General features: G+C 61.9%; 1 protein-coding gene across 7 annotated transcripts in view; it reads left to right on the forward strand.

Moving 5' to 3' along the window:
• The window catches only part of MACROD1 (mono-ADP ribosylhydrolase 1), a 132,519-nt gene that overhangs the window by 11,472 nt on the left and 95,743 nt on the right, over positions 1-25,304 (forward strand). The window contains exon 4 of one of the 7 annotated variants that reach the window (XM_080641890.1): positions 1,489-2,142. The exons of the other annotated variants lie outside the window; for them this stretch is intronic. Coding sequence (XP_080498016.1) covers positions 1,489-2,003 — 515 coding nt within the window. The 3' untranslated portion in view covers positions 2,004-2,142. Of the gene's footprint in view, positions 1-1,488; positions 2,143-25,304 lie in introns of those variants that run through there. 7 annotated transcript variants of the gene reach the window in all.

Genomic DNA, 25,304 nt, shown 5'->3' on the forward strand with positions numbered 1-25,304 from the left:
CCGCCCTTCCCGGAAGGCGGATGCCCTGACCACCGCTTCCTTCCTCCGCCTCCCGCCCGCCCGCCCACCCGCCTGCCCGCACTCTCAGACCTGGAGCAGGCGGGAGCTCAGGGAGGAAGGGCGGGGGCAGAGGCCCGGTGCCCCAGGCTCAGCTTCCCGTGGTGACTTGCTGGCGTGGCAGTTTATTGTGATGAGTCGGGGCGTCTGCTGCTCTGTCCCTCTGGGATGGGGGGGAGGAAGGTGGCTGCTCTCCCAGGCAGCGGCTGTCTGGCCAAGGTCAGAGCAGGTGTCAAGGGGCGGTCAAGTCCAGGTGTGCAGGTGGTTCACCCAGCCCTCGCTCCCTTGCTCGCAGGACATCACAGCTGGGAGCCCCTTAGAGCCAGGTTTGGGGACCTGGGCAGACTCACAGGGAAACCCTGCAGTCTCCGGCACCCCCGGAAGCATCTCTAATATCCTGCCTCTCGCCCTTGGGCTTGTGTCTGACGCCAGGGCTGGCCAGGGAGTGGGGTCGTCGAAGGATCCTGGGGCGTGGTAGTGCCAATGCTGACCTGGCTAAGTGACTAGACTGCCCGGGGCCTGCTTGTTTGTGGTCTGGGTTGTGTTTCTGGCAGCGGCCTCATTCTGTGCGACCCCCTCTTGATGTCGGCAGGACTGTGCAGTCCCAAGGGTGTTCCTGCCCCCACGTTGCCGGTCTCGGTACACAGGTAACTAGGCACACGAGTTCTCACTCGGAGCGGCAGCAGCCTGGGTCACCTCCGCGTTGTTTTTTTTTTTTTTTTTTTTTTGCTGCTTCTGCTCATTTCCCTGGGCCCCTAGGGTGGCCACGAGGTCTGTGAGTCCATCTGGGGAGACATGGAGCTAAGACACGCCAAGCTGGGCTGGCAGATGTCATGGCAGCCCCGAGGAGAAGGGTGTTCTTGCTGCCTCGACCCAGGAGGGGTTGGCTGGGGCAGGAGGACCACGCGCTGGGGCTGGGGCTGAGGGGACAGTCCCACAGGTCCATGGGGCTGCCCTGCCCAGTGTCCCCTGCCCTGTCAGTCATTGGCAAGGGTGTGGGAGGCACCCTGCTGGCACTGTCCATGCTGAGCAGCAAAGTGGCCGGAGGGGAAAGTGGGGCATCTTATCAGCTCCTTTGCAGCTGAGTGGGTGGTTGGGGGGCCGGGCGGGAGAGTGGGAGGACCAGGCAGGGCGTCGGTGGGATACAGATGGAGCGGCGGGGGCTCCGGAGGGCTGCGGCGTGATTAATGGCCCTTCCTGAGTGCCCTATGCCTGCCAGCCTCTGAGAGCAGCGGCTCTGGCAGCCTCGCGCACACTCAGAGAGCATTTGTTCCTGGCTGCATCCGAGTGCACCGGGCTGGGGTGGCAGCGTTTACACATCTCTCCGACGCTCCCCTTTCCTCCTTTGCATGGCACGGGTGGCGGGAACCCAGCTGTGGGGCATTGGGGGGCATGAGGAGCCGATGCTCACGAGCTGCGGTGCACACACAGCGCCTGGCATGAACCGAGAGCCTCAGCACCTGCCGCTGCTGTCGATGCCACGTCGTTCCTCTGGCGTCGGCCCTGTCCCGGCGATGAAAAGGGGTGCTGGGTGCCTCCTACAGATGAGCAGCTTTCTCCTCCCTCTGCTGGCCTCAGTTTACCCAGAACCTCTTGGAGAATTTTCCTGGGATCTCCTTATTTCTAGAAAGAGTCTCACAGCAGGGAGAACCAGAACCTGCCCGGAGCCCCAGGGAATGGCTGAGGCTGGCCCTTGGACGCAGGGAGCCCACATGGAGCTTGCACCCCTCCAGGCCATCGTCCAGGTGTTTGCCCAGCCCTGGTGTTCGGGTGGCCTTGGCACTGGTGAGACCTCAGGGGTCCTTGAGGTCTTGGCATGGGGCCTCATCCCTGGGGCCCTACTGTCTTGGCTGAGGCCATCCACTGCCCACCACCAGGGGGCAGCAGAGATCACGGTCCCCACGCCCAGCTGCGCCCGTAAATCAGCCTGTTTATTAATGGAATAAAAAGTCGTAGCATGGAGGGGCTTTTCCGGGCTGCATAAATCTAGTCTGTGCCTCGTGGAACCCATATGTGCTTAATTCATATGTAAAGTTTCGAGCAGGAAGAGAATGCGTGTCCATTAAATTCTATTTGACTTGATTATAATCATTAGCCGTGAATAATTGCTTCTCAGCGCCGGACCACGGAGCCACCACAATGGGGAGAAGGAGCGAGCGATTTTCCAGGGGTGGAGATGTTCAGATTTTCAGTGTTGAAGCCAAGGGCGATGTTGGCCTCATGGGGGTCAGTGGCCCCTGGGACTGGGCTGGGGGCTTAAGGTCAGTAGCAGAGCTTCTGGGTTTTGTGGGGGTGTCTCTTTTTGTCCCCGTGGTCAGAATGGGGGTGGGGAAGGTGCCATCGCTGCCTGGGCTTTGCTCCAGCTGCAGGGACCGTAGAGGGGGAGGCATGGGGAGCTGGGAAGGGCCTATGAAAGAAAGCGGGGTTGGGGCCCCCCAAACCCCCTCCATCCTGAAGAGCCTTGGGCCGGGGTGGGGGGGTGTCTCCCGGCCCTTGGGAGAACCCTGGGGAATCCTTGGAGAGGGCAGGAGCCAGGTGCCCTCCCTGCCTGTGTACCTCACTCCTCCCTGCCCCACAGAGGGTCCCCGCCCTGGCCACTCTCAGGACTTCAGAAAATCACCTGCTGTTTCTGAACGGGCCCCCGGCATTGGCAGCCCCGGACTGACTTTGACCCCGCTTGGCGGTGTTTGAGATGTGATTGGTGTGTGTGTGTGTGTGTGTGTGTGTGTGTGTGTGTGTGTGGTGTGTGAGTGAGTGTGTGGTGTGTGGTGTGTGAGGTATGTTATGTGGAGGGGTTGCTGGGACAGAGAGCAGAAGGGGGACTGCCTGGCCGGTGGGTGGCAGGGCTCGAGGCCACAGCAGGGGTCCAAATCCTCCAAGCCTCCAGACCCAGTGCAGACATCCCTGGACCCTCCTCAGCCCGCTGGCCAAGGCCGCCCGCTCTCCCTAGCAGCCTGGAGAGCCTTAGGCTCCCGCCATCTGTGCCGGCCACGGCTCCTGCCCACGGGGGCACGCAGCATCCATCTTAATTAAATTGGGCTGCCATGCTGGGAAGACAAGCCAGGGAGCCCCTGCAGGTCCCTGTTCTGGAGCAGAGGTTCTGGGGGGCAGTGTCTGGCCTGTGACCCCCAGGCTGTGTCTGGAGAGAGCCATGCCCGGCATCTCTTCCAGTTCTGGGGTCTCCACCCCGGAGGTGGTCCGGCTTCTGGAATGTGTGTCTTGTCTTTGCCATGGTGGGGGGAGAGGGTATGACCTTGACAGGGTCGTCTCCATGCCCTTGAGGTTCCCAGCATTCCCCTAGTTCTCGGCAGACAGCAGAGGAAGGGTCCCAGCACAAAGACAGACCCCGTTCGTGGCCAGCCAGGGTGGGCTCCTGGCTCCTGGCTCCGGCCTCAGGCGAACCAGGACAGAGCAGGGATGAAGGCGGTGCTTTGTGCAAAGACAGACAGAACCTTTGAGTCGGGGCCAGGGCACAGAGGTCAGGAGGTGGGTCCGAATCCCAGCGTTCCTGCTGGCGGCCAGGCCGGTCCGTCAGAGCCTCTGTTTCCTCGTCTGACAAATGGGTCATCATTGGCTCCACGCATGTGGCGTGAGGATGACGTGAGCTCAGGCTGGTCCAGTGCTGGGCCCCAGGCCTGGCACATGGGGAGCCCTCAGGACATTATTGAGGGGAAGTCAAGAGCAAGAGCGACTAAGTAGGATATAATGTGACAAAGCGCTGGAAACAAGGGCGACACAGAGTGTCCGGACGCGCAGGGACCCATTAATTCTGCCGGGAGGTGGCAGGAGGGGAGGCGGGTCAGGGAGGTCTTGGAGGGGCCGGGCCTTGGGCCGGCGTGCAGATGGGGCAGCCATGCTTCACAGCGACACGCTGGCCTCCCTGGGAGTTGAAAGCCGCTTATTTGCTTAAAATAAGGCGTGAAGTGGCCCTCTGTTTCCTGAGGTCCTGGGGCGTTGATTTGTGGTCTGCCAGCGCTTCTCTGCCCTCCTGCAGCCAAGTCAGCCAAACTCCGCGCCTCACCCCTCTGCTGCGCGCAGGGCCCCGAGGAGCCCGGCCCCGCGCTGTCCCCCCCCCCCCCCCCCCCCCGCGCTGTCCCTGGGCCGCCGCTCGCTCGGAGCCAGTGATTTAGAGACCGCCTTGATGGACTAGCAAACAGGGGCCGGGGACGCCGGCTGCCTTGTGGGAAGCGATCTGACGCTAAACTGTCGCCGTAAATCGCTTTATCTGTCACTTCAGATTTAAATGTGTTTGCTGAGGCTCGCCTCCACCGCCAGCGGCAGCAACCTCTCCACAGTGGGCAGGGAGGGCGGGGGCGGGCGGGAACCTGCGGGCAGCGGCCCATCTTGCTGGGCCCTGTCCCCTGGGGACCGCAGGGTGAGGACTGGCCCTTCCTTGGCGCTGACCCCTCAGTGCCCATCCGAGGCAGCTGTAAGGCAGGCGGGACGGTGAGCCCCATTTTCAGGGATCAGACCAAGGCTCAGGAAAAGAGATGACGCCTCCAGCTTGGAATCTGAACGCACGTATGGCCTTTCCTTCTTTCGGCAGACATACGTGGTGGGCCTGTTGTGTACCAGGCACTAGGGCAGGGGTGGGCAAACTTTTTGACTCGAGGGCCACAATGGGTTCTTAAACTGGACCGGAGGGCCGGAACAAAAGCATGGATGGAGTGTTTGTGTGAACTAATATAAATTCAAAGTAAAGGAGCGGAGGGGAGAGCAAGAGAACCGGATAGAACAGCCAGATCCGGCCCGCGGGCCGTAGTTTGCCCACGGCTGCACTAGGGGAAAGCCCTGGGCTACAGGAGACACAACCTCTAGTCCAACATTTGGGGTAGGACATGTGAATGGCAAGGAACAGCAACATGTACGAGGGATGGGAGTCCTGCCTGGAGCGGGGGCGGGGGGCAATCAGGAAGGCTACCTGGAGGAGGAGGCACTCAAGCCAGGAAGGGGGAAGCTGAGTCGGAAGTTGGACACGGGCACTCCAAGGGCAGAGGAGCGTGCTGGCAGGGAGGGGTGAGGTGGGTGGGATTGGGGAAGCTCCGAGGTCCTTGGAATGAGCTAGGGCGCGTCCTGAGCTAGGGTCTCCCTCTAGGTCTAGGCTGTATTCACACCCCAGGCCACCTCTCCTGGACGCCTGGTGTTACATCAGCCCACGGTGCCGGGGGGGAAGCTGAGGCCCGGAGACATGAAGCACTTGCTTAAGGACTTACAGCTAAACAGCAGCGGTGCTGGGAGCGGAGGTTCCGCAGACTCCACAGCCTCCAGGAAATCCTTTTTTTTGGAAGGCGGGTGGGAACACCTCTTCTTTATTCTGGTGGAAAAGTTGGTCCCGGAGGGGGTGGGCAGTCAGTCACCTGTCCCCACTGCAGGGGGATGGGGAAGCCGGGCAGTTTGGTGCAGCAGGTGGCCACGGCAGACCAGACGGGACCACCATCCGGGTGCAGGTTCGCTGGTCTCGCAAGGCCTTGCAGCGGGCTCCCACCCGTACAGCCCACTGGGCTGTGCTGTGTCCCGGCCCCTGTCCCCCGCTTGCCCCTCGGAGCCCCTGCTTCTGGGCTGGGGGCAGCTTGTTTGTGAGTGTTCCCTCTGGGCCGGGGGCTGCCCCCAGACTGCACACGTCGCCTCATTTCCCCCATTTGACAGGCGAGGAGACCGAGGCACGCACAGAGCCATAGCGCCGGTAAAAGGCACAGCCAGGAATCTCACCCTCCCCTGTGGGGCTTGTGGATACGATCAGGTTTGCTTTTGCAGACGCTCCCTCTGGTCCCGGCGAGGGGTGAGGGGTACAGTCCATCCGGGAGGCCTGGGGGCCAGGAGGCCCCTCCCCACATTAGAAAACCCCAGGACCCCCGAGAAAGTGCCAAGGGCTCACCTGCACCACTGCGGGCGGAGATTGGCTCGTTTCCACAAGGTCGGCAAGCGGTTACATAAATTCATAAATGATGGATTCCTCCTGAATTATGGAGATCCCCTGAGGTCTCACAGGCCTGGTCCACAGAGCCGAGCTTTGGCCGGTGAGTGGGACGCGCGGACCCTGGAGGGCTCTTCCATCCCCAGGTCTCTGCGGCGCCTCCGTTCCTCAGCCAGATCCTTCCTGTCCTTCCGCAGGGATGGGAGGGGGACCCTGTGCCCTGGGCCCATGACCCTTTGTCTTGGGTCTCAATAGGCGTTGGTTGAAGGGAGGAGTGATCGAGGCCTTGGAGAGTCTGTCAGACGGTGGGAGGGGCTGGGGAACCAGTGACTCCTCTGGGCCCCTCCTCCTGCTCCCGCCCAGACTCCCCCCAACGCCCCCCCCCCCGCCCCCGCCGCCCCGCCTTGGTGGTCACAGAAGTCAGGGCTGGAAGGGCTAATGCTTCTGGCAGACAAGGACAGTGGTGGACGCGTGTGGGCTGCTTGTGAGGCTCCTGGCTCTGTGTGAGGTGTGAGGCTCGGGGACACAGGGCTTGGTGACGCGGTGCCTGCCCCCCAGGCGTCCGCAGTCTCTGAGGGGGACGGTGACCTGCTCAGGGCCACACAGCCGCGGCAGAGCGGGCCTTCCGGAGTCTGCACGGGCCCTTTCTCCTTGGCCTTTTTCTCCCATCAGGACAGACCGCGGTCAGGGAACACCTCTTTGGGCCCTGCTACCGCCCCCCCCCCCCCCCCCCCCGTCCCCAGCGGCTCTGTCCAGCTCCCTCTGTCCTTGAGGCCGTGTGGCCTCAGCACCCGCACCTGTGTGCCCTCCTGTGTCCCCGAAGTGCTCTCCACCCTGAGCACTGAGCTGAGGAGGCCAGAGCTTGTGGGAATGTGTGTGTTTTGAAATTAATGGGGACCATTAAATTGGCCAAGCGTGAAAAGGGCTGGATCGGTAGCCCTTGGCTTGTTCTCCGGAACGATCCGCCAGCACTTGCGCAGGGCTGCCCAGTCGGCTTCGGGCCTCCCGGGAGGCTGTGCTCTCCTGCCCATTCAGCAGAAGGGCCCGTGTCCCCGGGGGATGAAGGGTCTGGCGCAGCATGTGGAGGCCACCCAGAACGGGGGTTCCCTTTTCTCCCTCTCAGCACCCAGCTCTGTCGAGACGACGAGGTTTAGGGGGGTGTTGAATCTGCCCTCTCCAGACCCCTAGGGTGGCTCACATACATGCCAGACCCTGACCCTAGGGCCTCCAGAGTGAGGTGTGGCCTGGTCCCACCTTAGAGTGGCCTCCAAGATACCACGTGGCTTAAAAGAGAGTCAAAGGATCCAGCCCTGTTTCCTTATCTCCCACTTCTCAACTGTGTACCAGCTGTGTGACCTGGGCAAGTCACTTAACCTCTCTGAGCCTCAGTGTTCTCATCTGCAAATGGGAATAAGGGCACTAGGTCCCGGGCTCTGGGGTTGTTACGAGTGTGAAAGAAGACAGCTGGTGGAGATGCTCAGCACGTCTGGGACGAGTAAGCCCTTGACAGATGCCAGCTCTGTGCTCGCTGCTGTCGCTGCTGCTCAGAGGGCTGCCCCCGCCCTTGGACGGGGCCTGCTGTGCACCCAGGGCTTGGCTGGGCTGTGACAGGGTTTGGTCCCTCCATCCGCCCAGTAGGCTGAAGGCCCCTCCTTCCGGGCCTTCCTGTGGAGAATGAACTGAGCCCCAGGGTGGCAGAGAAAGGGGCCCCCTCCTGACCCCTAGTCTTTTGTATTTGGGGTTTCGTGACTGAGGGTGCAGGGCGAGCGGGCCAGGCCCCTCCCACCTCTGCAGTAGGGCCCTCAGTGTCTGCTCGGCCTGCCCTGGGGGAGGGGGTGTGTGTGTCACCTGGGAACAGCCTGTGCAGGGGCCAGGACGGGGAGCAGGCCCGGGACGCGCCCTCCCCCGAGATGCCGGAGACGGAAGTGCTCCCTGTCGGAGCTTGGCCAGGCTGAGCCTGCGCTGCAGAGCCCAGCCACCCTTGCTCTCCCCTCTGCAAGGTCTTCCTTTGTTTCAGAAGCTCATCTTTTGGGCTCACGTATTTCATCTGCAAACCATTTGTCCTGATGCTCCCCGCGCACCGTCCCAGGCCCCTTCCCTGCCGTCCCGACCTGCCGCTTGCTGACTGGGCTCAGCTGTCCCGGGCGGCCGCGCCGGGCTGGGGGGCTGGTGTGGCCGGGCCAGTCTCGGGGCCTCTGGAGGCCAGGGCCACGGCTGCTCACAACATAGACTAGGTACATCGGTTCCACTAACTGCTTCTCCAGGCCTCAGTTTCCCATGTGCCCCGGCCTCATGGGAGGATTAAGGAACAGACTAAGGAATCTCAGAGGGAAGGGGTGGGGGCGGGAAGAGATTAACCCAAGATCTTATATGCATTTCTGCATAACCCGTGGACTCGGACCATAGGGAGGGGAAGGCCTGGGGTGGGGCGGGAGCGGGTGGATGGGGGGCAAAGGGGCGAAATGGAGGACATCTGTAATACTCTTAACAATAAGATACATTTTTACAAGAAAGAGGAAAAGCGAGTTATTGCCTGTAACGCCTGGTGCACCGTAGGGCTCAGTGAACGATAACTATTGTTCTCCTTCGTGAGGTTCCGTTCCCCACCCACCAGACCGCTCTGGAGGGCGGGCCCTCTGATGCTCAGCATTCGTGTGTGGACAGGGTCCGGCCCATGCTGGCCATTGCTGTGGTGGGGGAGGGGGCGCGAGAACGCCTGCCTAGTAGCTCCTGTGGCCAAGGACCCTTGGGTGGCGTGGGCTGTCCGGGGGGCACATGCTGGGCAGGGAAGGGGAGGGACACAGCCGCTTACGTCTACTGATGTCGGGAGGCAGAAGCCAGAGGACCCTGGAGCAGGAGCTGGTGGCTGAGACCTGGGATGTGGACGTGGGAGGCCGTGGATGTGGGAGGCCGTGAGCACAGATGGGACTGAGGGTGGAGGCCGTGGTCGGCCTTCTCTGCTGGGCCCCAGGCTGGCCCCGCCGCCTTGGTTCATTACCCGCCCACCCGCCCCCAGTGCACCCCGCTCCCAGTGGCAACAAGTGGTCCTGGTGCAGCAGCACCCACCTCTGCACCGCTGCGGCCTCCCCGTCTCGGACACGGTAATTGCCATAAAAATAGTAGCTTAGCTGCGCGTAGCATGTGGGGAGAGAGCACCGGCTGTCAGCCGTCCCCCTGCCAGCAGGGCCCGCGTCTGTTTTATTATTGCCGCCTGGCTGTATTTCACGATGGCTTAAACACCATCAAACGCCACATTCCCTTTGAAAAGCAAGAGCTACCTTGCTGAGGATGTTGAGGAGAAACAGGAACGTTAAAATCCACGCGGCAAATGGCCCAGAATTGACACTGGCGACGGGAGTTTTGCGGCTTCGACTGTTAAAGGAGCTAAATCCCGTCTGGCAGCCGGCAGGGAACTTCCCTGGGTCGTGGCTGAAGCCTTGGGGTTTGGCAGAGCGGGGACCGGGGGGGTCACAGGCAGGGCCAGGGGTTGATGGACTTCTAGGGGTCACCTGACCGTCGCCTCCTCGGCCTTGACCTTAACTCAGATTCATCTCCCTCCTAACAGGTGGGGTGGGAGCCCCCTCTGGGGTGCAGAGCAGGGTGCTGGGGTTAGAGTGGGGGCGCACCAGGGGACATGTCAGATAGGGCTGCAGTGGCCACTAGGAGCTCCTGTGACCTTGGCCAGGGTATAGCTCTCCCCTGAGCCTCGGTTTCCTCCCCTGGGAGCCTGGCAGAGCGACATCCCTTCGCAGGTGATGGCGAGGCTCCAGAGGCCACATGCACACGCCACGGGCCATTGGACCTCGATAAACGGCGGCCGTTATCACGGAGAAAGTGGGCGTTTGAGCTGGAATTGATTTGTAAAAAATGTTTAGCCCACCTCTTTCCGCTGAAATATAGGTCCAATAAAAGCAGGGAGCCGTTAACACAGAAATACAAAGAAAGAGGAGGCCAGGGAGGGCGCTGACCAGGGCCCCTCCGAAGGACACGTCACGTGCCCTTGGCCACGCCTGGAGCCTGTGGGCCTCCACATCCTTGGCACGTGCCTTCCAAGCTGCTGGCCTCTTGCTGGGTTCGGGTTTGGCCCCCGCTCAGCCCTGCCACCTGCCACTGGATGCTGATGTCTAGTCCCCCTCGGGGGGGGGGGGGTGGCTGCCTTTGTGTTTGATGCCGTAGCGGCTGCGCGGGCAGCTCGGCTCCGGAAACTACCCTGGTCTCCCCCAGGTCAAAACCAGGCCGAGCAAGTCCGTCCGCCACGGAATAGGAAATGTGGCTTTGAGCTTCCTGGCAGCCAGAGCAAAATGTGAAACAAGATTTTAGGTCCTAGAGCTCCACACCTGGGAATCAGTTTAAATACCAGCTTAATGCCTCCAGCTCACCTTTCTGCTCTCTCCCCTTTCCTCCATCCTCTCCATCGATCACCCTTTCCCGCGGTTCTTTATTTTCCCCGCAGATGCTTCCTACCTGCTCCAGCTCCCCCTCCAGTCTCACTCCCCCACTGCACCTCCCCTCACATGGCTTGGCTTCCAACTTGGGAAGTGCCCTCTGCCCTCTTGTTTGTCGCCACCCATCCCCGTGTCTGTGGGCCGGGTCTCCGGGCCTCTTGCCTGGCCCAGGCCCACTGGGTCTGCCGCTGCAGTTTCTCTCCTGTGAGCCAGTGACTAATAAGGGTTGCCCCCAGGGGGGCCGGCAGAATCCTTCCCTCCTTAATATGGCAGTTTAAAAATGTGTCACCATTGATTTGAAGAAAAGGCTTGTTCCTGCTGAGAAAAGCGGCCTGGAGATTCGTCTCGCCTTAGGAAGCACACAGGCAGCTGCATAAATTCCAGAACCACTGAGCCCTCCATGCAAATGCTGGCTCGGAGCCCCACAGCCAGTGCTCCTGGGGGCTGGCACCCCACGGCCCTTCCCCTCCCGTCCCCGCAGCGACCAAAGGGGGCCCTTTGCAGGGGAGGGGGCGTCCTGGTTGGAAGATCCTCTCTCTCTACCACTTTGTAGTTAGTTAAGCCGGAGCTGAGCCCGTGGCTAATGCCTTGTCGTGACATGTTTTAATCCTGAAGAAGGAGGATGAGTGACTTCCGGGAGGGGCTCCTGAGAGCCAGCGGAGTGCCCCCACGCACACACACCCAGGGGCCTCCCTAGCCCTTGGCTGTGGATCTGCTGGCTGCCCAGTGGATCTGCCCCGAAGGTGGGGTTTTACCGCCTGGATGCCCTGTCTCCCGACATTTCCCATCCTGACCTGGAAGCGACTGGGGCTCATCTGGTCCATCCCCCGACTCCAGATGGGCCCTCTCCCCGCTGGCTGGTGGGACCTGCCCGCTGTACTTTGTCCTCACAGCTGGCCCAGCCCTTGCCCCGCAGCAGCAGATGGTGGTCCCCGCCCCGCCCAGCAACCCTCTGAGCCCCGGCACATCATCCAGTGACCTGGAGGCGGCTTTAGCGTTCTCCCTTTTCAGGTTGAGGAGCCGGCGCGGCACAGGGCTGCTGTGGTGACTTGTCTCCAGGCAGGTCAGGACACTTGAACCATGTCTGCTCCCTGTGATCTGGGTCCCCCACCCTGTCACCTTTGAAGGAATGAGTGAGTGAATGAGGGGGATGGGCATGTGGTAACCACTTGTAGTTCTGGGTGTCCTTCTGGTTAGCAGGTGTGCAGTCAGCCCAGGATTGGGGGGAGATGGGGGAGCCTGTTTGGAGAGCACGGGGGCGAGCTGAGCTCTCCAGGTCCCTGTAGGGCCCCAATCCCTTTTGTCATCAGCGGTCACAATGGCCGCCTGTGGCAGTGCTGTCTGGCCTCCCGGAGGCTCACTCGGGCGCGGTGCAGAGCAGGCTGCTGGGCTTGGCTGCCCAGGCCGCCCTTCGCATTGACCGTCTCTATCGCTGTGGCCACAGCCGACGCCAGGACAGCGGCCTGCAGGCTGCACTGGCTCAGTGCGGGGTGGGGAAGGGGGTGCATGGGGGTCCCGTGAGCGCTCCCTGGTTTGTGCAGCCGTGAGCAGGGGAGCCAGGGAAGAGGAAAGCAGGCAGTTTGCAGCCTCCCTGGCTGCTGCGGGTCCCTGGGGACATGTGCCGAGCCGCCATTTACCAGCTGGCGCAGGGGAGTCTGCGGGCTGCCCTGAGCGGCGCGGCCCCAGCTGCGGAAAGGGCCCCGCGAGGCTCCGGCAGCCGTGATGGAGGAGAGGAGGGGCTTTCTTTTCCCAGCCCCCTAAATGTTACTACCTTTAGAGGCTTCAGAAATCAGGTTTACGGCCTGCGCTGTCTGCTGAAGTATGGAAAGCCTGGGAGGGAAAATAAACCACAGGTTGGGAAGGTCAGCTGGCAGAGGGCGAGGGGCAGGGCTCAGGTGTGCCCTCCTCGGCCAGGTCACGCTTCAGGCAGGGACCATCGTAGCTGGAGGCAGGGGGCAGGGATGGTGTGTGCCAGTGGGGACCCTGGAATCTGGTGGGCGAGTCAGCCGGGGCCTTCGGGGCCTGACCCTTTTGTGGGATGGTCTCCACGGAGCTGGCTTGGGATGGTGAAAGTCACCCCCTCCTCCTAGATGCCCAGCTACACCAGCTGGCTCCCCTTGAGTGCCATCAGGGGCACCCCGCCAGCCACAGCTAGTGTAGACATCTCATGTAAGTAAAAAATAAGCCCTCTGGGTTTTTCCAGCTGAGATGCAGGCCTGGCAGGGGCTCCCACCGGCAGAGTGGGCCCATCGGGAGCTGGGCGGGGGGTAGGAATTCCGGGGGAGCCCCCAGAAACCCACACCAGCCCTCCTCCCTTTCCTGGGACCGAAGAGGCTGGAGGGAGGCCCTGCGGGTCTGCCCCCAGAGAAGGCTGCTTCTCTGCTTCTCTTAATATGCGAAGAGCCCCCACAAATCAATAAGAAAAATGGGCAAAAGATGGAGGCAGGCAATTCCCGGAAGGAGAGAAACAAATAGCCAGTAAACAAGTGGAAAGATGCAGAACTTTGCAAGCAATCAAGGAAAGGCTAATTGAAATAAGAGGCATCCTTCTTCTCACTGCAGAGGCAGCTGGAGGCTCTGCTGCGAGCCGACACAGGTGCAGCTGGAGGCAGGCGCTTTCCCGGCTCCCCCCAGCCGCTTGCACCAATCGCGCACATAGTAGGTGCTCAGAAACACTTGCTTGGTGCCAGAAGACACATAGGACTTCTCTCTGCTCACAGGAAGGCTCAGCAGGGCCGCCACCCCTGCCTCCATGTCCCTTGCTTGGCCGACCACGCCTGCCGCTGGAGGTGCTCCTGGAGGGGAGATTGGCTCCCAGCCTCACCCCCAGCCCAGCCCCTGGCCCTGGGGTGCACACGCCTCTCTGGCGGTGGGTGGCCCTGGTCTCTGTGGGCCCGGCCTCTCCTGGGTGGGTGCCGTCACCTGTAATGACCTGACCCTGGGCAGACCTGCCTGCAGGGTCAGGAGGGGAGCCAGGTGGAGCGTGCAGATGGGCCCCGGGTGTAGCTCAGCTTGCTGCACAGAGAGCCGGAAGCCACGGAGACGCGGGCCAGATGCCCTCTCTCTGCCTGTCCCTGAGGGCAGCCGCGTTTGCAGAGCCCAGCGTGGCCGCCCACACAGCCTCCTTGGATGCGAAGCCCGAGGAGGAGGGCACGGGTCATTCTTCAGATGCTTCAGTCCCGGGAAGCTGGGTCTCCGAGTTCTTGAATTGTCCTCCCGCCCACCCATCCCTCATGAGCCTCCTTGGGCAAAGTCAGCCAGCGGGAGAGCCTGGCCCTGAGCGCGGCACCCGCCTAGGGCTCCGCTCCCGGGATCCCAGGTCGCCTCCTCTTGCTGGGTTCCTGCCTTCCTGTTCTGCTCCCGAGGCCTAGCCTCCTCCAGGCTTCTCTTTCCGGTTCCCCAGACTGAGGTGGGTGCAGCCCTCCTTCCAGTCCCTGCTTCTAAAAGGAGCTGGCTGTAGAGTAGGGGCAACGGGGTTACATACAGCACAGGGTGTAAGTGCATTGGTGGGCTGGTCAGGGAGGGCTTCCTGGAGGAGGCGGCCTGGAGGCCTACTTCCCCACAGTAGTATCTGGTGGGGGCCCATCTGTGCCTTTCCTTCCAAGCTCACTGACCCCCAGTCAGGCCTCCTCCTCATATGGGCCAGGACTGGGGCTGTGGGAGGAGCCTGGGCAGATCTGGAGCAATGCTAATCTGCCTAGGTGGCCCTGGGCCAGCTCCTTAGGTCTGGACCTCGGTTTGCTTGTGGGAAAACGGGGATACGCCAGACGGATCCTGTTGACAGATGCCGGGCACCTGGTGCCATGGGGCCGCGCTGTCTTGCCTGTCACAGATGGGTGCCCCTTTAGGAAATCCCCCCTGATTACGAAGGTTCAGATCTGGGCGGCCACATGGGAGGAAGCATGTTGGTTAGAAGGCTCAGGCACACAGCCCGGCCGAGCCAAGTGTCTCTCCGTGCCAGCTTCCCGGGGACCTCGGCCTCGCTGCGAGCACATCCCCGTGTCTTCCTGGTGACAGGTGCCCTCCGCCAGTCCCTGGGGAGCTGGGGAGGGCCTGCTGCGGGGGGGGGGGGGGAGGGGACCCCGCTGTTTCTGGTGAGGCCCTTGACCCCCCTTTGTAATTTCAGCTTTAAGGAGGACTCCGTTCCCTATCTCCGTCCCACCACGACTAATCCATTCGAAGGCCCTGATGCAGGGGAAAGCTAATTAAAGAACCTCTGCTCGTGGCTCAGCCGGGCTTGGAAGATTCCCCTTGGGCTGGAGTATCTGAGAGAGGGGGCCTCGGAAAGAGCGTCGGCTTAGCCCCCGAGCCTCCATAATAGGCTTACCCCACCATGCAGGCGGGCGGGAGCCAGACAGCCCTCCGCCCAGCACTGCTGAGCAGGGGCTCAGGGCGCCGAGGGTGCAGGCCCTCTGTGACCCTGCGGGCCCCAGACGGCACGGCCCCTGTCCGCAGTTTCTGTGAACGGAGGCTGGGCATCCCCCGAGAGCTTCGCGGGGTGGGGGAAGGGCCCCTCACCGCATGTTCCCCAGGAAAGGCACAGGGTGCCAGCACCCAGAGGCTCAGCGCCTTCTGTCTGTGACACGGGGAGGCCCCTGATTCGAGGGCCGCTGCAGTGCCTGGCCCAGAGCAGACGCTCAGTGAGGCGGGCTCTCTCCCTCCCTGCCTCTCACCCCTCGAGTGCCCCCCATGCCAGCATCTTTTCTTCCAAGAGCTGATTTGCCTCTCGGAGATTCCAATCAACCGACCACAAATATTCAGTCAACACTTCCCAGCAGAAGGGAGTCCCATAGGGCAGGGGCCTTTGAGATCCCTGTCTGTGGCTGTGTCTCCCATCTGAGCAGGGCCTGGCACATAGTAGGTGCTCCATAAAGACTCGAGGATCGTGTGGTTGGCAGTCAGGTCCTGAGATGGAGGTTGACTGCTCTCACAGAGTCTGTACTGTTGCTGCCTTCAGAAACCGCCCACCGGGCCTTGGGGGGGGGGGTCACTGGGCCCCCAAACGCGGGGTGAAGGTCTTAGAGCCTGCCCTCCCTGCCGCTCTGTGCTTTGGCCAAGCCTGGTGTAACCCTGGGACGAGTCAGGGCCGTCTGCTGCCACTCGAGCCCTCATCCTTGCCCTTCCTCAGGCCCCTGCTCCCCGTTCCCCTCCGCAGGGCCCCGGGGTGGGTGGCAGGGAGCATTCAGACCCAAGTTCCCTGTGCAGGGACCTCTCGGGGGCACGCGCCTGCATCATGGAAATGAAAATGATAAAAACCTACCGCTGAGTTCTGGGTGGCAGTAAATTACTTAACACCTGAAACAGGTTGAAATGTGGCCACGGTGGCTTTTAATAAGCCCGTCTCTGATGCAGCCGCTTCCGCGAGGAGCGGCCGGGTCTCTACTCCAGGCATAATTTCATCGCGTCCCAGGCTTGGCAGCGGTGCAAATAAGATTTCACTTCCCTTGTAAATCTCCGAGGGGGAGCGTGGCTTGTCTCTGCGCTGTCAGTTAGCGGCAGAGAGCGCCTATTCACGGAGCCGCTAGAGGAGAGGGTCCCTCAGAGGCGTCCCCCCGGGGGGGGGGGGGGGGCGGGTAGCGGGCGCCGGGAGGCAGGTGCTGGCAGGAGGACCAGGGTGTGAGGGGGAGGGAGGCGCCAGCGTGCAGCCCGGAGACACTTTGTTTGGGGCGCCTGAACACGGGTTAGCGAGACCGGAGGCAGCATTTCGGGCACCTCCGAGGCGGGTGCTAAGGACAGACCACAGAGCTTGTGGGGGTGTGGTTTGGGGTGTTAGACTCTTCCTGGGTTGGTCACCTCCCCTCTGGGATGCTTGGTGAGGCCAGAGACCCTTCCTGGGAAGTGGAGGCAGGAGGCAGGAAGCTTCTAGAACCTGACGTCAGCAGGCTTGGTGCTACCATGACGGTAGAAATGATAGCGATGCGCTCCCAGCATGTACCTTCTACAGAGGTGGAAACTGAGGCACAGGGAGTGAGTGCTGGGGCCCGTGGGTCTCACCCAGTTCGGGGGGACGCCAAGGGGCGCCGCGGCCCGGTCGGAGGCGCCCTCCGGGACAGCAGTAGCTCTAATCCAGTGGTTCCCAAATGCCTGTGGCCGCGAACCCTTCCTGGCCGAGCCTCCGTTAGCTCTAGGCTAGAGGAACACGGTTTGGGAACCCAGCCCTCCTGCCGGGGCTTGGAGAGAACCTTGGGGGCTCCCTGGTTTGTGCACGACGGCCCATGTGTAGAGGGTGAGGTGAGCTGGCCTCCCCCACTCCTACGCGCCCTGCCCTCCTGCACACCCACTGTGCGCTGGTCCCCGGGCGCTCCCCTCCTGTGCGGCTCTCTGGCCTGGTTCCTTCGGGCTGGCTCCTGCCCTGAGTGGGCGGAAGGAGGAGAGAAGGTGAGGGCAGAGGGTCACCTGTGGGGTCAGAGCCTCCCGAGTCACCCCAGGGGGGCCACGTGCCACCAACAGACATGGAGAAATAACTTCGCTTCCTTAGAATGTAAGGAGAAACTCATTAACCCGTATCCAGACGTGACATCAGATCTAAGACGCAAGTAATGCCTTACGTTAATTTAGCAGAAGCTGCCGCTGTTCTCATGGAGAATTATCTTTTCCTTTCCTGATCTGACATCTCAGATAAGACCTAGAAGGTTGTGAAAGCCGGGGCGTATTTAGAGGCCTGCATCTGGCAGGGGGTGCCCAGGAAGCGTTCACCCGGCGGAGGAAGGGCCCCTCGGAATGCCCACAGGGTGCCAGCGCCTGGTCTGGGCGGACCCACAGCTCCTAGTACTGTCCCCACATGGAGACCCTCTCGGAGTCTGCCTTTCGTGGGAGGTCTCCTTCCCCGAGGCCTGTGGGATGGGGTCAGAGGTCCCTCTCCTCCCGGGGCAGGATCATTCTGGTTCCGATGGTGCCCCGCCCCAGAGTCTCTATCCAACACCCCCCCCCCCCCCCGCCACCGCCTAGGCCAGCGCTGCCCTGGGGAGCGAGGCCTGGGGATGAGGTGTGGGCGTCCAGACGGTGCGACAGAGTCAGCCGCGAGACGACGGTAAAAGTTAAATCTATTTATTTCAAGAAAGGACAAGGGAAGTGGACTTGGACATTTCATATGAAAACAGACAAACAGAAAATAGGACCAGATAGTTCATCACATTCGTGTCGACATGGACGTTTCAAGGCACCTACAGGAAGGAGGCCGCGGGCGGGTCGCAGTGCACTTTGGTTTGTGTTGTGGTCGTGGTGGGCGTTTGTGTGTTGGTTTCCAAAACCCTCTCTGTGGTGCTGAGGCTGGGAGGGAGGCCGGCGGCCGAGGCCAGGCCGGGTCAGCCGCCGGGTCTCAGACGGCAGCAGGCAGCCGTAGGGGTGGTCCCATCCCTCGAACCCCCGAGACTGCTTTGCCCTCCAGAAAAATAGGGAAAAAACAAGGGGTGTGCGGCCCGGGGGCCCTATGGGGCTGATCCTGCAGGGGAGGAGGGGAAGGGGCCCCAGGGGGGCTGGGGTGCCTGGGCAGGGGTCCCTTGGCAGCGGAAGGGACCTTGGTCACAGGCTTGCGAGAGATGAGGCACCCGCCTTCTGTAGGGGAGGGGCCCACCCTTCTCCAGGGCCTGGCTGAGGACCCCCCCAGCCTCCTCCCCAGACCACCGGGAATGGATCCGGCTGAGCGAGGCTCCGGGATGCTCGACACCAAAGGCCGCGCAACCTTGACCGGCAAAGGGGTCTGCTGCGGGTGGGTCTTCAGAAACATTCCCTCTGCAGTGTTCACGCCGGGGTCTCTCTCCGTGGACTTTTCCCCTTTGCCTCCCATTCACACCCTCCTGGGGGACATTCGTAATGAGCGGGTGTCCGCTCCAGCCAGCTGGCTCTCCACACTCACCTCCCGCAGCCTCCCCAACCTTCCGCACCGTCGCTCCCCCTTCTCCCCCTTCCAGATGATAAACCTCACATGCAGGGCCATCCAGACCCCTCCCCACGGCTCTCAGCATCTCTGTGAGCTGCAAGGCACCAGGTTCCCCCGTCCAAAGAACCCCCCACCCACTGCAGCCTGGCGCCCGGCCCTGGACTCCGGGTGGGCGTCTCAGCGGGCCCAGGGGTCTGCTGGCACGTGGCGTGCTGGGTCAGGCAAAAAAAAGCTAAGGCTAGTGCCTGGCCGGCGTGGCTCAGGGTTTGAGCATCGACCTAGGAACCAGGAGGTCATGGTTCGATTCCCGGTCGGGGTACATGCCCGGGTTTCGGGCTCGATCCCCAGTGTGGGGCGTGCAGGAGGCAGCCCATCAATGATTCTCTCTCATCATTGATGTTTCTCTCTCTCCCTCTTCCTTTCTCTCTGAAATCAATAAAAACATATTTTTAAAAAAGAAAAACTAAGGCTAGTTGCAGGGTTTTGTATCTTCCGCCGGGTAGCCAGAACTTTCGGAACCGGGACCAGCCAGAGATGGGTGGTCTCTGGGACTCTGCAGGCATGTCCTCCGCACAGAGCAGGCGAGCGGTGCCCGGGACTGCCAGCTCCAGGGAGACGAGCGTGTGGCAGCCCGTCTGTGGCTTTGTCAGCTCGTGTTGCCTTTGCTTTTCTCGGTCTCGAGGAGAAAGCTTGGTTAGTTCCTCCAGGCGGGTGGCCCGAGGGTCACACGAGGTGGGACACCCAGTTCTCCGCCCTCTTTGTCACCCACCTGAGGCTCGGCCCCGAGGGGTCACCGAGTCAGCCAGGCTGCCTGCACACACCGCCCAGTGGCTGGCTTTCCCCATCAGGCTCACAGCTGATGATCCGTGGGTCCAAGGGAGAGCGGAGTGAGACGCTTCAGAGAGGAGGAACCCTGAGAGGCCCCTCGCGTGCTAGGCTGCCAGGGGGCAGGTGCCGGATGTGGGGGGGGGGCGGTTGCTAACACGCGTGGGCCCTTTGCCCGGGCCTTGGCGCCAAGCCTGAGGGGGCAGACGTAGGCGGGAGGACCAGGCGGCGAGGGGCAGGCTGGAGAAGAGGTGACGGAGCAGCCATGTGCCAGGCGCTGTGCTGGGCTCAGTGACCCGACGCGGACGGGCTCAGGGGCCTGGCACCCTGCCGAGCCGCCGTCCACCCTGACAGCTGGGAAAGAGATTTAGGGCGGTGACAGCAAAGACCTTCCTCAAGGACTCCCTGGGCTCAGCGATTCCGGCTTTCAGGTGTGGGGGACGGCGCGGGAGGGTGCGGGAAGGACAGGGGTCAGGGTGCCCTGCTCGCTCTGGTGACTGCGGGGCCTCAGGGGCTGGCTTTGCTAGGAAGTGGGGGTGAGCCCCCGCGGTATGCTCACACTGCCCGCCCGGCACAAGCAGGGCCCCTCGGTAACAAGGGTGGAGGCGGGTGACCCCAGTCCAGCGGGCAGCAGGGCAGGAGCTGCCCCGGGGCCGAAGGTCTGCCCAGGGGAGGGCAGGCCGCTTTGCCCCTGCGGCCGCGGGGGTCTGGGGGGTCTGGGTACGCCTGCAAATCTCATTTATGGTGGGAAAGTGGGCGTGACCCCAGCCATATGGATTGAAGAAGCCAGAGGAAAACAATGCGAAGGGAAAAGGAGAAGGTAGAGGGAGGGAGGAGGGATCCAGAGCCTGGGGACCTTTCTGTGAGTGTTTTTAAAGAAGCAAACGTGCATTTTCCAGGCAAGTACTTGGAACATTTCAAAAGAAACGGTAACTGCTTAAAAAGGCAGAGTGAACGGTGCCCCAGGCAGCCGTCAGCCTGGCTGGGATGGATGTCTGAGCCAGCAGCCTGAGTGTGCGGAGTTAGGAAAACAGCCGGTGGGACCGGCACTGCGAGCAGGTCCAGGAGGCAGCCGGGACCGCAGCCGAGGCTGGGAGGTGGCCCCCAGCGGCCCCACGGGAGCCAGCCCAGGGGTGGGTCACCCTCTGAACCCCCTGCCCAGACTCCTGGATGGAGTGGTGCCGGTCTGTACTTCCTGTCCCAGGGGACACTGCGGGTGGGACTTCAGTGGCATCTCTTGTAGTGCAGGCAGCTCTTCGATGGGGCTGGGGGACGGCCCTGACCTGGGGTTTTCAGAGGGCACCCGTCATCCGGAGCAGCACAGTGGTTACCTCCATGTCTCCCTTCCAGGGTCCTGGGGATGATGACGTAAAGGGGGGACCAGGACCTTCTAGTCCAAGAACCAGGAAAATCCCCGCCGTGGCCTCATCAAGTCCTTGAATGCTCCCAGTGACGGCGCGCTCACTGCCTGACTCCTTCGCTGGCCGGAGTTTCTCTTCCCTGCCTTCAGTTTTCCCTTTACAGTTGGCCCCACTCCCCTTTCACCGACGGCAGGGAATGGGTGGATCGGAGACACACCCATCCCGGAACAGAAAGGAAGCAGAAAAGCTCATGGCTCGAGTCCTACTCTCTGAGTGACTGGCCTGGCCATTTCCCCTCACTTGTGACCGCTGCAGGCGGACAGAATCTGGAGGGCAGGGGTCGAGGTTCCGCTGGGGGCTGGGACAGCTTCTGACTGACTGTTGTCAGGGCCAAGGAGCCCCGCCCCCGTCTTAGAGCCAGAGCACAAGGCCCCGGATGGAGGCAGACTTGGTTTCTCTGCGGGCAGTGCTGGAGCCCCAGCTTCATCAACCCCAGGCATGCTGAGCGATCTGGCCTGAGTGGTGTCGGCCTTCACAGAACCCCAGCTCCCCCAGCAGCCGCAAAGAGGCTTGTAAAATCCCTGCTACACGCGTGGTCACTGGGGGCAGGTTCGTAAAACTCGAAAAATCCCCTTTCCTTCACCTCCAAGGAATTTAATCTTTCCTAATCAATCTAGCAGACTCGCTTGGTTGTAAATGGTAATGATTTGCATTTTTGAGCCTTTTATCCCTCCTTAGGAAAAAAGGATGCCTCCTCTGTCTGCATTCTGGAAGGCTGTGAATTGCTTGTTAGCACTCAGCCTGGCGACCGTCCAGCACCAGGTGTCTGTTGCCCATCACCTGCGCCCATTGAATGCAGGAGGGGACCTGGGCTCATGGGACGCCCGCAGCTGAACCTGGCCATGTCCCGGCCCTGAGAGCTCGGTCTGGTCCTTGGGGGCGCAGGCTGCCGTGCACCCCGAGGCCCCTCCTTCCAGCAGGGGCCCCAGCCCCATCGCTCCCTGTCTGCCGCATCCATTATCCTTGTGTTTTTCATTAAGCATCCGCCTCAGATGCCCAGTCCTCCTCCCTGGTGCGTTCAGCAGACGCAGGTTTCTGGAGCGGCGTGGGCTGGCTTTGGGACTCGTGCTGCCGTTTTCTGGGGGCAGGGTGTCCTCCCCTCGGTCCCCAGCTCCCAGGGCGTGAGGAGGGAGGCTCAGATGCAGTCCCAGGCGCGCTGCCCAGCCCCGTCTCCAGGCTCCGATCAGCCTGCTCAGACCCACAGGCATCCCTCACCTGGCTGTCCCCTCTGCTCTGGTCCTCCGTCACCTGTACTGGACCAACCAATTCCAGGATCAGCGGAGGAGAGGTGGTCTCTGGAGCACCCAGCTTTACTGGGTGAAGCTAGGCGCCACCTCGGCCCACCCCCACTTTACAGCAGGGGAAACAGAGGCTGTGGGTTTGCAAAGCACACTTTCCCTGTAGCTCTCTGGGGGCCCTCCCTAGCCCCTCCTCACTCTCTGCCTGGCCTTGGGCTCCCCTGGTTGGGGCTGGTGGGCTTCCCTGGACCCGTCAAGGGAGGGAGAAGAGGCGTGGCCTTCAGGCTTTGGGTGGGGAAGCCTGGGCCCCCCGAAGCCACTGCCATCTTCCCAGCTGCTGTCACCTCCTCTGCCAGCATCACCCAGAGCGAGAAGCCATTGCCCCAGCTCCTGCCCCAGGCCCAGCACCACGGCCCTGGGCTGGGCGGGGTCGCCTCCTGGTTAGCCACCAGCCTGTTACCGTGGAGGCGGTCCAGGAAGCCGGAGCCAGTTTAAAGGAGAAGATGGAGGCTTCCTCGGGAGGCCACAGGAAGAGGGACAGAGAAAAGGGAAGAAAAGAAGCTTTTGATGCACGTCATGTCTGTGGGATTGAGTATGACTAATTAATAGATTTTATTCTTAGTAATCTCTTAAGCATTCCATACATTGGGCCCAACGCCTGAGCTGAGCTTAGAGGCCTCATTCGCAAAATGCAAATGACTCGCCTGGCCCTGCTGCCTCCTCTCCTTCCCTTTTTTTTTTTTTTTAAAGGGGAAATTTAAAGGAAAATTGCCATGTAATAGAAAAGAGAGTCCAATCGCTACATCTAATTACCACGAAGGGTAAACCACTTAACCAAAGAAATGTCGTGGGCTTTTTTTTTTTTTTTTTTTGCTTTAAACCTGCCTTAAATGCCACAAAATGCACTTGTCACCGCCGAAGCCAGCAAGGGTGTCCTGGCTGGTTAGAGGCTGCCAGGGTCAGGCCGCCCACCGAAGGCAGATTCTAGACAGAAGTGGTGGCCCAGGCCCCGGGCTCGTCTTCACGGGCCCTGTGTCCTCACATGCGTCCAGGGGGTGGGGGTGGGGGCCCTGGAGCATCCTCTCTCTCGTGGTTATGTGGCCAGTTGCGGGGGGAGTTGGATCCGGAGGGAGTGGGGTTTCAGAGTGGACCTGGCCTTAGGCCCCTCCCTGGCTTGGGGGGACGTGAGGCAGCGGACATCCCGGTCCCGCTCTCAGACAGAATGCTGGGAAGATACTGGGATGCTCAGGGCAGAAAAGATGAGGGCGGGCCCCAGGGCGCTGGCTGGGCCAAGCCTCCATGAACTTCTGCGCCTACACGGCGGGGGCGGGGGGGGGGGGGGGACGATGCGCGGCGGGTCAGGCAGGGCCTGGGCTCTGAGCCCGGGTGTGAGCCCTGCCTGAGCGCTGTTCGTGCCAGAGCCGGAGTCGGGGGGGGGGGGGGGGGGACACTGTCCGGGGGGCTGGGCGGGGCCAGGCCTGCTTAATGCTCTTGGGGGGTTAGAGTTCCACCCAGGCTGGTTCTAGGCCTGCACGGCCCTCCCCTACACGCTGCCCCACGGACTGGGCCCCTGCTGTCCCCAGGTGCCTCCCAGCCTCGGAGGGATGACCTGACCTCTGCCTAGCCTGGGGAGAGGAGGAGGGAGGACCTAGAATGGGAGGGGGGACTGAGCACGTGGGCAGTGGGGACCTGGGGGCTGGTAGTAGGGTCCAGGGACCAACTTTTCTGGGACACTGGCGGAAGGCAGGCGTGGTGCCTGGAGGGAGGGGACCTCATTTCAGAAACAGCAGACACCACCGACGCCCACTTTCCAGCCGGTGCCCCACACGCGGGCCCACCCTCTCCTCCCGGCCACACCCAGGGGCCCCTCCGCTCCTCCGAGCTGCGGGGAATGGGAACGAGCCTGTGTCTGGAGGCCGCACAGGCCACCTTTATACACACGTGAAATTAAGGCTTGGGAAATCTCCTGACACTGAGAAAACAGTAAAAGGGAAAAAAGGTTTGTTTTCGAGCGCAAGGTGTCCGTGCCCCTCAGCCTGTCCCTGGGGCTGGGAGCCGGGAGCCCCACTGGGTGGGACCCTTCCTTCGGCCAGGCCATGGCGAGCCTGGCCGCGTCTCTTCTCCATCTCACACGGGTCGTGTGTCCCTTCCGGCCCTCCCCCTTCACGGAAGGGGCCAGCAGCAGCTTTTCATGTCCATCGAGCCGTCGGCCCAGGCGCGGCCCTGTGACCGCTGTTCGGTCTCACCCTCCTCCTTCGGCTTTTGTCGGAGCAGCTGAGGCCTGAAAACGCCGCCGCCAGCCGCCGGACCCCTTCCCATCCTCCCTGCCCTGCGGCCATCGCCTCGCCTTTGACATCGCTCCCCCGGCGCAGGGGGCATGCTGACGGACGGCGACCCCGTTCCCCGAGAACAGGGACGCAGAGCAAGCAGAACCCCGGGCGCCGTCCGCTCCTTGCTGTCGTTATTTCATCATCGTCTTCATCTCCCGCTCGCCACGTGGCACCGTCAGCCGATAAACGATGGCCGTGTTGTTCCAGGGGGAGGCAGTGCAGCCTTAACGCTGTGAGGGCCCCGGTCAGCGCCTTTTGGGGGCCGGCTTGTTTCTCGGGAGACCTGGGCCTCCGTCTCCGGAACAGTCCCGGGGTGGGCCCGGCTGAGGGTTTTGCATTCGGGAGTGCTGTCTCCCAGGGCTTTTTTGAGCATTTTCGTGTCTTTTTCTGGGTGCTGTTTGAGCAGCCATGGAAACCATTAGGTCTCATCAGCTGATGTTAAAAACCACACAGAACCCATCCCTGCACCAGCTACCTGTCCCAGGGGGAAGCACAGAGCAGAGAGGAGGAGCTACTGAGGTGACTGGGGGGGGGGAGGGGTAAGGGGGGGAGATGAGGGCTCTGGCAGTTAAAGAACGTTTCTCTCTATCAGAAAGGAGCATGGCCCAGCTCTGGCCAACCTGAGATAGGATCAAACGGAAAGCATCCCTTGCCCGGGGTCCCCCCAGCCACCCGTCCAGAACAGACACGCCTCTGCCTCTAGGAACGGCATTGGCCCCCCCCCACTCCGATCCCCAACACACCGTGTCTACTCACTCATTGACTGTTAGGAGAAAGCAACGTGTCCATGACTCTATTGTCTCAAGAAATGGTACGGACAGACCCAGGAGGTGCCGTCAGGACCGTCTCCGGGGCTCTATCTACCCGTCCGTGTTTAGAGACGCAACCTAGCGATGGGTGGATGGACGCCACTCCAAGTGGCCGGAAAGGCCGCAGCTTCCCCGGGGCTTCCACGGCGTGTGGCCCACGGACGTGAAGAGGGTTCCGATAGGGGAAGGGGAGTCTAGTTTTTAACTGGTTTCATCCTCGTTCAAAGAACTCGGTAAAAGACGCGACATTTCTGAAAACCTGTGAGGGAGGTGGTACGGGAAGAACGGGGAAGAGACGGAAGAAAAGCTCTAATGCCCCCTCTCCTGGGTGAGGGGCCCGAACGTCTCCCGTTGCGTCGTTGCCGGTGAGCGGGCGGCAGCGAGCG

This window comes from Plecotus auritus, assembly GCF_963455305.1.
Source record: "Plecotus auritus genome assembly, chromosome: 9".
Lineage (NCBI taxonomy): Eukaryota > Metazoa > Chordata > Mammalia > Chiroptera > Vespertilionidae > Plecotus > Plecotus auritus.